Genomic DNA, 14,726 nt, shown 5'->3' with positions numbered 1-14,726 from the left:
CTTTAGGCTATTTTCAGTAACGTCGTTTGAAGAATAAATATCAGTTAAAAGAGCAGAGAGAGTGGAGACATGGATCTTTTATACTCAGCAGAAGAGACGAATGAGGCTCATTTGAAAGGAGGCACATTTAACAGTTCTACGCTCTTTCAGTCCACATGGCTTGGGTGTGTGACTTGAGATGTGACTTCCTGACCCAGACGCAAGACGATGGCTGTAGCAGAGCAATTTGTTGTGTGTGAGGAATTACTTAGTGGTAGATTTGCACCATTTTGCCTCGAGCCTTTCTCAGATACCTAAGCTTACCTGTCAATGACCCCATGAGTGTCAAGAACTTGTTGTATTTGTACCACAAATGTCCTTGCACCAGATAGGCAGTACAGATATTTAATTTCATCAATATATGATACTCTGCCTGAGAGGCCCAGAATGTGTTGGGGGCTGGTCTCCACCAGGTTTTCAAAATATAGCATTTAATAAAACTGCCACAGTTTTCTCTCTTACTTCATGCTTCTCTATTTCTCCTTCTGGGTCAACTTTGATTGTAATTGACCTGTTTTCTCTGTCATACACCCTATCTTAAATCTCAAGAGCCAAGGAGATGAGACTATTGAGGCCAGCTTTCAGGAGGACTTGGAAACTGCACAGACGTTACTAATTCTCATTTGTCACAGAATATACATCAACATTTGTTGGAGCTAAGGAGTGAACTTAAATCTAATTCATGACACACCAGGCACCATGCTCTGTAAGAAATTCTGGGCCAGTTTCCATTTAAAAAAAAGATTTCTAATTACAAACCCATGGAACAATTTTCATCGTCTTGACATATCCAAGTCAAAGGATTACAAATCTTTGCTTAAACAAAATACTAATCAGAGACAGGAAAATCTACAGCATCATTTGTACAGATGTTGTATTGTTTGGCAGTTGAATTACCTACATGCAGATTCCTGCATATGATCTAGCAGTGCCTGGTGCAAACCTCAGCATGTTACTTATTTCTGGGAACCATTCCAACCTCCCTTGAGATAGTTGGCGAGCTGACAGTGGAGACGCTAGCAGTGATGGTACAGTAACTCTCATTTGTATCTGGCTCCACGGAAGCAGTTTCTTGGTGTCACTGACATTGGACATGAAACAACGGATTATCACTAACACGATTCTTACCACACATTTTCCCAACGAGTTTGGGCCAAAGCTAAATCCTCAAATTGTGTGTGTGGTTTCTTGTGAGAGACTGGCTTGTTTTTAAAAATAACAAGGAACTAGAACTGAACCCCACCTTGAATATACTTATTTCCAATTTTAGCAGTGGAAAAGTGTTGACCAGGTCAGGCAGCATCTGTGGAAAGAGAAACAGTTAAGGTTTTGGGTTAATACCGCTTATCAAATCTGTAGCGTGATGTCTGTAGCCTTCAGTGTGTAAAAGAGCAAACATGCAGTACAGCTGTATTCATAATTGCACAACTTTGAAAGCAGATAAATTATAAGTTATGATTCTATAATGTAAAATGTTTCCTTTTTATTATACTTTTGCATTTATTGTTGCATTGTTTCATCAGTGGCATTCTAATTAATAATCATATCTAATACCACTGTCAGGAAGACAAATCAGTAGTCTTATACTCACTGCTAAATGATGGTTTTAAAGTTTTATTGAACTATTTATTTTCCTTCTTGAATTTACCATGGGGGTGGCATGGTAGCATAGAGGTTAGTACAACGCTTTACAGTACCAGCGACCCGGGTTCAATTCCCGCCGCTGCCTGTAAGGAGTTTGTATGTCCTCGCCATCTCCATGTGGGTTTCCTTCCACAGTCCGAAGATTTACAGGTTGGCAGGTTAATTGGTCATTGTAAATTGTCACACAATTAAGCTGGTTTGCTGGGCTGTGTGGCTCACAAGGATGGGAAGGTCCTGTATCTTAATAAAAAATTATTATTCCCACTTTAGTAAATATTATATTTTTACATTGGAGTGTAAGTATCTCTTATATTTAAGATATATTGGTATTGGTTTACTTTTCTTACAGTGAAAAGCTTGCTTTACGTACTTTATGTTACTGCATGCTTGGAGGTATGACATAGATCATGTATTTAGTGTAGAAAGTTCCTGGGTGAACATTATATTGTTCAAATCTAATTTGTAATGCATATCACACTGACGCTAATATAAACATGAACGGCGCACAAGAAACAGGCGTGAATGAACATGTATGTTATAAAAGAAAAACATTAGGAATAATAGATGCCAAAAGGAACTTTTTGACCAACAGTTACACTTGACTGTTTTCCATTTTCCATACTCTCAGGTTGAGATCTCCCATGTGCCCTGTTTAGCTGTAGACACCAAGTTGCTTTATATAAACATCACCCTTGGGTTAAAGAAACACGATTTACTGTTAGTACAGCCTTATTGCATTTAGTAGGGGAAAAATAATGCCACATCCTGAAACCTATTCTTTTCGATAAAACTCCACCATGCTAAATCATGACTACTTGCACTGCAACCTTGGTATGGAAAAGCATGCTAGAACAATTTCTAACTAGCAGTGAGTATTTCTTTGTCTAAGCTGGGGAAATCTTAGCATTCAGAGTAATACTCACATAATGGTAATAACATCTGGCATTGTTATCCAACCCTTTAGAATGTTGCACAATCAACACAGCAATGTAAATGAGGCCAGACCAGGGTATGGTTTGCTACTGGTGATGGATGTTACTCTGAGCATTTGAGACTAACATGGAATTTTGACAATATTATACTCTCCTCCATGTAGAAAATGGAGAGTTGTTAAATACATCCAGGTACTTCACACATTGTGACGTGGTGAATGAGAATGACTAGTGTTTTTCACTAAACATTTTTAACTTTCGCTGAGTAGAGTTTTGTCGGCTGATTGTTAAAAGATGAATTGACCTAAGTACTTTAAATTTTACTGTCATGGTTCAGTGATAAATATAGTCTTCAGTCATAATAAATATAGACACATGTTAAGCCCCATCTGTCCTTCCAATCAAAATTACTGCTATAAATCCTACAAATAACTATTCAAGAACTATCCATGTTGGCAATTCTAGGTAACTCTGCCACTTGCAATTAATTTAATTTCATTCTCAATTTCCGCGTGGATATTGATAGGATGCAGCATTTGCAGTAAACAGCACTGTGGTGTAATAATTGACACAACAATGGCACTGTGACTCCTTTTTAATGACTGTCACTGTACAGTTATTCAATCTGAGAACAATACTGTAATGAATCTGACATTTCATGTGGTATCTGTGACAACCACAGTTATATTAGATCATTTAATAATCATACAGCATATTACAAGCCATAAGAACATGGATGCACCTAAGGGAATACTGCGGTAATTTTTTGACTTGGCTCATTTTACTGTGTAATTTCCTGGTGAGTGGTGGGTGTTGCAAGTACAACTCACAGGAATTTCTAACAAATGTTGGTATTTCTTCGTTTAACAAGGATTAGAAAGTGCATTTGAAAGAACCTCAGATATATAACTTCCACCAGTAAATGCAGGTGGGAATTAAAAGAATTTCTTTGTACCATGGGACTTGCTGCCGCAGTGAGTGGTAGGAAAAGTGTTGTTAATATGGATAAAGGTTTATTTATTTATTGAGATACAATGCAGAACAGGCCCTTCAAGCCATGCCGACTTGCAGTCCCCTGACTTAATGTTGGCCTAATTTACAAAGACCAATGAACCTAACAGCTGGTATGTCTGTTTAAATTATAAGAAGGCTAAAAAAGGATATGCAGATTGAGCAGGGTGAAGAAGAATTGGAGGAGACTCATGCAGACCATTGGGCCAGCTGTTTTTTTTTCCCTTTCTGCACTGTTTGATCCAATAATAGGTGTGAAAACCCAGTTCTCAATATTAAAATGATCCCAACATTTTCTTGACCACCTGCTCTCAGTGGAGTTTAAATAATTGGAGATCCTCTTCCCTGGTGTTCCTCCCCTGGAGTTTGCATTGTGAAGAAACAAAAGTTCTAGATGACCATGTTCTTACAGAGTCTTACATGTTGCCTTCTGAACTATACTTATTGGCATTTTGTCTGAACTCATTCCCTTTTGATTTTACAGGTTGCACCAGTCATTAAGGAGCGGATGATGAAGAAAGGCAGCATGATGGTGGGTTATCAGCCCCATCGTGACAAAGTCAATTTCTTTCGTCAAATCATCATCAGCCCCCTTGTCAGCCGTGAGGATATGGACTTTATTCTCAACGAGATCGACAACCTGGGGAAGGACTTGTAATTTAGTTTAAGGTGTAGCTGATATGTTTACAGTTATCACGTTTACTAGGAAGTTTAAAATATTCAGACTTTAGCTTAGAAAATGGATAAGCACTAACTTGTACTGTACTCAATTTTAGCATGAACAAAATTAACCTTCACTCAGCAGAACACAAATTTACTTTACAGAACAATGTCGAGGCTTAGTGAAGTATTTCTGTATTTATGTTCAGTTACAGATAGCTGGTCTTATACTGTAAGCATCTTAGCAGACATAGAGATGGTGTATATCTTTGCCATCCTGGGTGTGTCTAAACTTAAAGTAAAACCAAACACCTCCAGAGGTTGGCTACTGCTTGTCTAAACATCTCGCTGCAGCATTACATCTTGTCTTGCTCAGCTTCATTACCAGAAACAATAGTTAGGTTGCTGGGGCTATCTTGACTCCAAATATCATTAAATCTGAAGCAAAGTCATAAGAAGCTGGCTGGTGGTGTAGTGGCATCAGCACCTGACTTTGAGGCAAATGGTCCTGAGTTCAAACCCAGCTGGCTCCTGGCACGCTTTCCATCTGTGCTGGGTTGAGTGTTGAGCTAGCAACTCAGCCTTGTCAAAAAAAGTCAGATGCTAGCGGAAATGGCACAAGGTGCGAAAAGGAACAAGTTGAAAGCTTAAACATATAAGCTTGAACTGTAATTTCTTTCTTGTTGCAGATACACTTCAAATTTTAATTCTCTAGAGTGATCAAGCTTCAGTGAGAAAACATTTGGATTCCGTTTGCTTTTACATTAATTTATAAAGTTAAATTCCCACCCTAGTTTCGCGACCTGGCAAATAAGGGTCAAGAAAGAAGAATTAGGTTTTTCCTTTCCAACTGTGGTATTTTCCTTCCAGGCTGCAGTTAACATGGGAGAGGGTGGACAAAGACTAATTTATTTTGTTGTACGGTAAATTCAGGGTGCAAAGCATCTCCATCTTCCATCCTACTACTAAATTACCACATAATTTGGCAGAGGGACAGAAAATGGCACAAGTCAGGAAAAGCAATCACTAATATTACTGACATAGGGAAAACAATTCATTCAGTCTGAATGTCTGTTGAGCATTTGATAACATTTTTTAAAATTGCTGCTTTGCATATTGTGCATTGCTAGTTACAAGACTTACTCTAACCATGCTAACGTGATCTGTATGCTAAATGGCAGCAAAAGCAATTAGAGTTCATTGTGCACAATATTAAGTAGTTCATAAACACAAGAAATTCTGCAAATGCATGAAATCCAAAACGATACACACAAAATGCTGGACCGGGACCGCTCCTCAGGACTAGTTTTGGCCTGAATTGCCACCTGTCTGTTCATTTCCATAGATGCTGCCTGACCTGCTGAATCCCTCCAGCATTTTGTGTGTATTGAGTAGTCCAGCTGTGTGCAGTTAATAGGACATATAGTTTAGTGCTGTTCTGATAGCAGAAGCAAACTAAGCTTCATTTAATTCTTGCAATTATTCCTGCAGTTTAAAAGATATTTAAAGTGAGCAATTTGCTTTGCACATGTATATTTTGAAAGAACAAAGTTTAAAAAAAACTCTTAAAACGGTGACGATTATGGTCACCAAGGGCAGAATTTCATTTTGTAAGTAACTCCATCTTGGCTCTCCCCACCACCTAAAGGTACCCAAGTGCCTACCTAGGAATCTGCAAGTGGTACTAATGAAGGTTTTGAACTGCATGCTTTTTACCTAGAATATATATTTCAAAGCTTTCAAGTAACATTTTATGGAAAGACCACTCCAGGCTAACAATGCTGCTATGATAGGTTATTGAATTACAATGTTTGCATAATGATGGTTTCTTCTTTCTGTAGGATGACAAAAGCCCCTTTTTTTAAAAAAAAGTAGTCTCTATATTAATGTAATAAGGAGTTTTTGATTACCTAAGGCTAAGCTACACGTTTTTGATCTACTAAGATCATTATAAAGGCGTTAGGTTATACTGAGACAATTATTGTTGTGGGGCAGAAGGAAGGTGATCAAATATTCCAGAGGCAATCTTTCTCTTCGAGCTAGTTTCTGTTTCTGTGTAAAGACTTTCCCAGCTATTGCAAGGCAGGCTTAGAAAAGACAAGGCCTCACACTGATTACTTTTGGAAGAGTTCTTTGTTTTGTTTGAACAATGTTTTTATTTTCCACAGGCATTGTTATTTATTATAATATAATGGTTACATTTTTTTTACAATATTTTCCAGAGTGCCGCACTGTTTATTGTAGAACTGAAATCTTTAATGTAGAAAACTGAGTATAGAGCTCTGGTTAAAAAAAAAGATTAATTTAAAATAATGTATTTGCTGTCTGGTAACTTAAACAGTGTAAAATTTTACGAGTGTCATGTGCAGAATTTGTTCTATAAACATAATTATCATTTCTGAGAATCCTGGTCTGAGGCAGCTGATTCCCTGCCCCACAGACATCCAGTTCCACGCTTCCTGACAGGATTTTCCTTGTATGTACAACAGTCAGCACTCCAGGGAAACGATGTTGTGAGGATGGGGCTGTTGTTTGTGTGGTTCAAAGCACAAATATGGCCACCAGTGTAAAATCAGAATGGATGTTGCTAAATTTATCAAAAAAGATTCTTACTAAATAAAGAGAAGTGTCAAAATACGATACTAAGATTAATAACTAGGAAAAGTAGTTTGAATGAATACAGTACGTCCAACGGTAGGTTCGTCAGTGGACAAAGATACAAAGGCTTGAGGTGCAATCTATGCAACATGGAAAAAGAAAGTCAGTAGCTGGAGAAATTACTGTAATGTTAACAAGGTGCTTCAGCTTCACTAATGTTTGCTGTGTCTGGTCTGGCTTAAACAAGACTCCTCTTCCCCTCGGATGCCTCAGTCCCCTCGGAAGCAGTCTGGTCAGCCATTCAGTGTTAATTATATATGGCAGACACTGGAAATCTGAAACTGAAACTGAAAATGCTGGGGCTACTCGGCAGGGAAGGCAGCATTTGTGAAAGAAACTTAATGTTTTAGATCAGTGATACTTCATCAGCCACATTTCCAATGGGAGGTACTGAATCTTAAATTTTAGCCTTGTTGCTCTGCCTACGGATGCTGGCTAACTCACTGATTATAGAGTCATAGAGAAGCACAGCACAGAAACAGGCCCTTCGGCCCATTGAGTCCATGCCAAAACTATTTAGACTGCCTACTCTAACTGACCTTCGTTGGAACCATAGCCCTCCATACCCTTACCATCCAAGCACCTATCCAAACTTCTCTTTAACATTGAAACCCAGCTCACATTCACCCCTTGCACTGGCAGCTCATTCCACAATCCCTTCATGTTCCCTTCAGTTTCCCTTCATGTTCCCTTTAAACTTTTCACCTTTCATCCTTAACCCATGACCTGTAGTTGTAGTCCCACCCAACCTCAGTGGAAAAAGCCTGCTTGCATTTGCCCTATTTATATCCCTCATAATTTTGTATGCCTTTATCAAATCTCCTCTCAATCTTCTCCACAGTCCTGACCTATTCAATCCTTCTTTACAACTCAGGTCGTCCATTTGGGGGTTGCTGGGTGGTGCAATGCCAACTGGAAGGGCCTATTTCCACACTGTATCTCTAAAATAAATTTAAAAGGACACTCTTCATTGATCTAATTTCCTGGATCCACAATCTTTCAGACACTAAGTTAAAACTTTGTTGGGTATTTTAAATCTGGTTTTAACATTCCTGTAATACTTTGCTCCAAAACACTAATTCAGAATAGTTTGCATTGGAGATACTACCTTTGGATTTCTGTGACAATCAATAGACTCTCTTCAAGTCTTGCAGCTGCTGTATTGAAGAGGCTGGAGAAACTTCATTTTGGCTTGAAAAGGAACAAGCAAAGCAGGATAACAGTGGGAAAGATAGTGATATTTGGAAGATAACAATCTCCATTAGTAACTAAATACACAACAACCCATTTTTCCCACACAAAATTATTCTGTCGCTGTTCATTGACTGACATGTTGTTTTTGTTAAGATGTGAGATTGTGACTACTGCTGGATGGTTTGCACATGAGGATTCATTGTAATAAAATAGCTATCTGCATATTCATAGTATTGAGGCAAAAGACAAATCAGTCACCCATATTTTTTTCTTTTTCCTGGTAAATATAATTGATAATATTTTGACAGAGCACTGATTAATCCGTTAAGCACTTGTTGATCTACATTCTTTTCATTAGTTGGATGATTTCTAATCATTCTTTGTTAAAATTTTAACTAAGATCTGAAGAACATCTTCTGTCACTCCATTCAAATTCCAGTAAGGAAATTTCCTTTGGTCCCACAGTGTCTTTTCATTTTCCAACTGGCCAGGAAGTAAGTGTGGACAGCAGGTTGGGGAAGTGATTAGGTCAGCCAGTGACAGATGTATGAGCAGTTTGCAAAAGGTGGCCATGCAGATCTACCTTCGTAATTAAATGTCAGCTGAGGTGGCCTCATCCAATCGGGTCAGACATTTTGCGCTGTTGTCCACCTCCTAATGAGCAATGTTGTTTTTAAAACTTGGAGAAGTTACCAATCGAGCAAATACAAACCTGAGCACTTATTTTATAGAAAGTCGTGTTGATTTCTTTAATGCTTCAAGTGTATAGTGTGCTGCTTTTACAGTGAGGTGTTGTCAATGCAAAATACATCTGCCAGTGTACAACACTGCCCCTGAAAGCAAAACTGTTTCTGTTAACTGAAGAAATGTTGCAGTGCTGTTATCTTTCTAGTATAATTCAATTCTCCGCAACATGGTGCTTCTCTAGTGAAATACCAAGAGTAAAGATTTACCATGGATTTACTAGCTGGAGTGAGTTTTTTGCTCTCTTTTACGTAACGCAACTTTGTGGGTGTTCTGGACCATTTAAATTTAAAATAGAACCAGTACATCAAACTGTCGCTGAAATTAGACTTTTTTTTTATATATTCAACGTATTGAGCTAAATATACTTGAATTAGATAAGGTGATAACTTACGTTTTAATGTCAAATGAAAGGCAAAATTCTGTATTTAACGTAGTGAAATAAAAGTTGCAAACCAAATCGACATTCACACATCTTTTTACGTGCAGAACGATTGTAGATTTTATATCATTGGGGTTTGAAAAACATCTTATATGTAGTTTTGCTAGCAATGTTTCCTCTTCCTGGATGAACCAGAAGATCATGCAACTCAAAATGGGCAAGTTTGAAGTATCCCTTTCAGTCACTCCTAACTCCCAATCCTTTTGCTTTGCAAAATTTCCACATTAGAAGTATCCCAGACTTAAGTTTTATCCCAGCAATATAAAAACTCTATTCCATATATTCCTAATGAGTTTCCAGACAGTGGCTTACAAATGCTTTTAACTCATTCCATACAATGGCTCATACATAACATTGTTCACCCAGAAACAAGCTGTGGCAAATAGTCATTAGACAGTTTTGTTTGTTTCCCTTTGTCCAGAAATAGCTTTAATAGACGATAAACAAAGGATGGCCTCTGACCTGCTCCCAGAAGAACTTCTGACCACTCAAGACACCAATTTCCACATGCATGATACTGAGTCAAGGCAGCAACAGTTAACTCTACCTGGAGACCAAGCATGATTTTGAACATAGAATATAGAATAGTACAGCACAGTACAGGGCCCACAATGTTCTGCCGACCCTTAAACCCTGCCTCCCATATATCCCCCCACCTTAAATTCCTCCATATACCTGTCTTGCAGTCTCTTAAATTTCACTAATGTATCTGCCTCCACCACTGACTCAGACAGTGCATTCCGCGCACCAACTACTCTCTGAGTAAAAAACCTTCCTCTAATATCCCCCTTGAACTTCCCTCCCCTTACCTTAAAGCCATGTCCTCTTGTATTGAGCAGTGGTGCCCTGGGGAAGAGGCACTGGATGTCCACTCTGTCTATTCCTCTTCATATCTTGTATACCTCTATCATGTCTCCTCTCATCCTCCTTCTCTCCAAAGAGTAAAGCCCTAGCTCCCTTAATCTCTGATCATAATGCATACTCTCTAAACCAGGCAGCATCCTGGTAAATCTCCTCTGTATCTTCTCTGATGCTTCCACATCCTTCCTATAGTGAGGCGACCAGAACTGGACACTACACCAAGTGTGGGCTAACCAGAGTTTTATAGAGCTGCATCATTACATCGCGACTCTTAAACTCTATCCCTCAACTTATGAAAGCTAACACCCCGTAAGCTTTCTTAACTACCCTATCTACCTGTGAGGCAACTTTCAGGGATCTGTGGACATGTACCCCCAGATCCCTCTGCTCCTCCACACTACCAAGTATCCTGCCATTTACTTTGTACTCTGCCTTGGAGTTTGTCCTTCCAAAGTGTACCACCTCACTCTTCTCTGGGTTGAACTTCATCTGCCACTTCTCAGCCCACTTCTGCATCCAATCAATGTCTCTCTGCAATCTTCCAACAATCCTCTACACTATCTACAACACCACTAACTTCTGTGTCATCTGCAAACTTGCCAACCCACCCTTCTACCCCCACATCCAGATCGTTAATAAAAATCACAAAAAGTAGGGGTCCCAGAACCGATCCTTGCCACCAGTCACAACCCTCCAATCCAAATGTACTCCCTCCATCATGAACCTCTGCTTTCTGCAGGCAAGCCAATTCTGAATCCACCTGGTCAAATTTCTCTGGATCCCATGTCTTCTGACTTTCTGAATAAGCCTACCATGTGGAACCTTATCAAATGCCTTACTAAAATCCATGTAGATCACATCCACTACACTACCCTCATCTATATGCCTGGTTACCTCCTCAAGGAATTCTATCAGGCTTGTTAGACACGATCTGCCCTTCACAAAGCCATGTTGACTGTCTCTGATCAGATCATGATTCGCTAAATGCCCATAGATTCTATCTCTAAGAATTTTTTCCAACAGCTTTCCCACCACAGACGTACGGCTCACTGGTCTATAATTACCCGGACTATCCCTACTACTTTTTTTTGAACAAGGGGACAACACTCGCTTCCCTCCAATCCTCCGGTACCATTCCTGTGGACAACAAGGACATAAAGATCCTAGCCAAAGGCTCAGCAAACTCTTCCCTCGCCTTGTGAAGCAGCCTGGGGAATATTCCGTTAGGCCCCAGAGACTTATCCGTCCTAATGTATTTTAACAACTCCAGCATCTCCTCTCCCTTAATATCAACATGCTCCAGAACTTCAACCTCATTCATATTGTCCTCACCATCATCAAGTTCCATCTCAGTGGTGAATACCGAAGAGAAGTATTCATTGAGGACCTTGCTTACTTCCACAGCCTCCAGGCACATCTTCCTACTTTTATCTCTGATCAGTCCTACCTTCACTCCTGTCATCCTTTTCTTCTTCACATAATTGAAGAATGCCTTGGGGTTTTCCTTTACCCTACTCGCCAAGGCCTTCTCATGCCCCCTTCTTGATCTCCTCAGCTTCTTCTTAAGCTCCTTTCTTGCTATATTCCTCAATAGCCCTGTCTGATCCTTGCTTCCTAAAACTCATGTATGCTGCCTTCTTCCACCTGACTGGATTTTCCACCTCACTTGTCACCCATGGTTCCTTCATCCTACCATTCTTTATCTTCCTCACCAGGTCAAATTAATCCCTAACATCCTGCAAGAGATCCCTAAACATCGACCACATGTCCATAGTACATTTCCCTGCAAAAACATCATCCTAGTTCACACCTGCAAGTTCTAGCCTTATAGCCTCATAATTTGCCCTTCCCCCATATAAAAATTTCCTGTCCTCTGTGATTCTAACTTTTTCCATGATAGTGCTAAAGGCCAGGGAGTGGTGGTAACTGTCCCCCAGATGCTTACCCACTGAGAGATCTGTGACCTGACCCGGTTTGTTACCTAATACTAGATCTAGTATGGTGTTCCCCCTAGTCGACCTGTCAACATACTGTGACAGGAATCTGCCCTGGACACACTTAACAAACTCTGCCCTGTCTAAACCATTGGAGCTAATCAGGGGCCAATCAATGTTATGGAAGTTAAAGTCACCCATGTTAACAACCCTGTTATTTTTGCACCTTTCCAAAATCTACCTCTCAATCTGCTCCTCAGTAGCTCTGCTGCTACCAGGGGGCCTATAGAATACTCCCAACAAAAGAGGATCCTGCTACATTACCCGCCCTTTCTGTAGCTGTAATAGTATCCCTGACCAGTAATGCCAACCCTTCTCCCCTTTCCCCCCCTCTCTATAGCTCCTGGGAGCTATACCAGCTGGGACTTAAGTAGGTTCAACCTTGCTGGGCAGGTTCCAGGTGGAGGGCCAGACGAATACAGCACCTGGTCCTCCAGGTTGGGGTTGGGCACAGGGCCAGCAGCCTTACCCTGAAAATCTTTACCGCTACAGAAACTGAAACAAGGAGATTTATTGATACCGGTGAGAGGAGTGATGCAGAACTGGGAACAGAAATTATGATGGACTGAGATCAAAGCCACCAGGACATCTCCGGACTGAGAGCTAATCTTCTTTCACCCAAAGAAACTATCCATATTGGATGCTGGAACGTTCGAACTTTATATCAAACTGGAAAGCTTGCACAGACTATCAAAGGGATGCATAACTACCGACTGCAGCTGCTTGGAATACAAGAAACACATTGGACAGATTCTGGAAAACGACCCCTAGCATCTGGTGATACAATCATATGGTCAGGCGGCAAGGACAACCACTATTTACAAGGTTTGCATCATGGACAAGGATGCCTCAAGCCTAATTAGAATCTACAAAAGGCTCCTGTATGTTCGTTTAAACTCTAAGTTCGCTAAACTGTTCATAATTGTGGTATATACACCTACTGAGGATGTGGAAGAAGAAACTAAAGACGAATTTTATAACAGCCTTCAAACACCATGGAAAAGATCCCGAAACCTGATGTACTCATTATAATGGGGGACCTTAATGCAAGAGTTGGGAGTGAAAACAGCAAATGAGAAAGTACTATTTGAAGGCGTGGTGCTGGAGTCATGAATGACAATGGTGAAAGACTTTGTGACTTTTATGAAATGAACCGTCTTACAGTAGGAGGCACCATTTTCCAGCATAGAGATATCCATTAACTCATGTGGAAATCCCCAGATAGGAAAACAGAGTCAGATTGACCATATCATTATCAACAACAAATGGGTAAAATGGGTAAAATGGGTAAAAAGGCTAGCAGAGGTTGGCAGCGATCACCATCTCCTTGTAGCAAAAGTGAAACTAAAATTGAGGAAAGTGAGAATGGACTTAGGCAGAGGCCAGTGCTTTGATTCCAGCAAACTTCAAAACTTTGAGATACAGAGAAAATTTACACTCCAACTTACAAACAGATTTAGCATACTTGGCAAAGATACTGATATGACAATCCACGACTTTAATAATGTGATGAAGGAGACTAGTAAAGAAATCCTGGGATAACAAAAGAAACCGAAAGAAGAATGGATTAGTGAGACAACCTGGAAGAAAATAACAAAAAGGAAAGAAACCAAGAAAGGAATGCTGAGTATAACTTCCCGTCGCCTGAAGGAGAGACTTACTGCTGAATATGCGGAGAATGACAAGGATGTTAAATGAAGCTGCAGAAAGGACAAGCGACAGTATTTTGAGACACTTGCCTCAAAAGCTGAAGAAGCTGCAAAAAATATGGATATGAGAACATTATACAAAATAACCAAGTGCATGAAGGGGAACTATGGAAACAAGCATGATATTGTTATAAAAGCAAAGGATGGCAATATTATCAAAAACAAGAAAGGAATAGCCACCAGATGGAAAGAACATTTTGAAGCAGTTTTGAATAGACCAACACCTTGGGAAACCCCTGAGATTTGTGAGAGTAATGAAGACCTTGATATCTCCACTGAACCACCCACAGCTGAAGAAGTCCAGCAAGCCATTAAGAAAATGAAATCAGGAAAGGCACCCGGAGAAGATGAGATGAGTGCAGAAATGCTTAAGGGAGGTGGCAGAGAAATGTGCCGTGTGCTGTGTCAAATCTTTAACACCATCTGGAAAAGTGAAGAAATACCCAAGGAGTGGAAAACTGGACTTAGTGTAAAACTACAAAAGAAATGAGATTTAAGTACATGCGACGACTGGAGAGGTGTTACACTCCTCTCAATCACAAGCAAAGTTTTTAGTTGCATCTTGTTAAATCGGCTCTCAGAGGTTGTGAAAGATACCATCCGGAAAGAACAAGCTGGCTTTAGAAAAGGTTGATCTTGCATTGACCATATATTCGTACTAAGACAAATTCTCAAACAATCTGCAGAGTGGAACAGCAATCTTTATGTACTATTTGTGGACTTCGAAAAAGCATTTGACAGTATCCACCGAGAAACACTCTGGAAAATTTTAAGAAGATATGGATTTCTCCAAAAAATTGTAAACATTATCCAAATGATGTACAGCCACTTTCAGTGC

General features: G+C 39.8%; 1 protein-coding gene across 2 annotated transcripts in view; it reads left to right on the top strand.

The window, feature by feature from the left end:
- Positions 1-9,342, top strand: part of LOC132378474 (acidic amino acid decarboxylase GADL1-like) — a 64,337-nt gene extending 54,995 nt beyond the window's left edge. The window contains exons 15-16 of one of the 2 annotated variants that reach the window (XR_009507046.1): positions 4,111-7,082; positions 7,132-9,342. Coding sequence is in view for 1 of the 2 variants with exons in the window: in XM_059945413.1 (XP_059801396.1) it covers positions 4,111-4,284 (174 nt within the window). In the remaining variant the exon portion in view is untranslated. Of the gene's footprint in view, positions 1-4,110 lie in introns of both variants that reach the window. The other variant, XM_059945413.1, reaches the window with a different exon arrangement.
- Positions 9,343-14,726: the final 5,384 nt, after the last annotated feature.

The sequence above is a fragment of the Hypanus sabinus genome, chromosome 20 (genome assembly GCF_030144855.1).
Source record: "Hypanus sabinus isolate sHypSab1 chromosome 20, sHypSab1.hap1, whole genome shotgun sequence".
Classification (NCBI taxonomy): Eukaryota; Metazoa; Chordata; class Chondrichthyes; order Myliobatiformes; family Dasyatidae; genus Hypanus; species Hypanus sabinus.
This window is presented reverse-complemented; position numbering and strand designations above follow the sequence as displayed.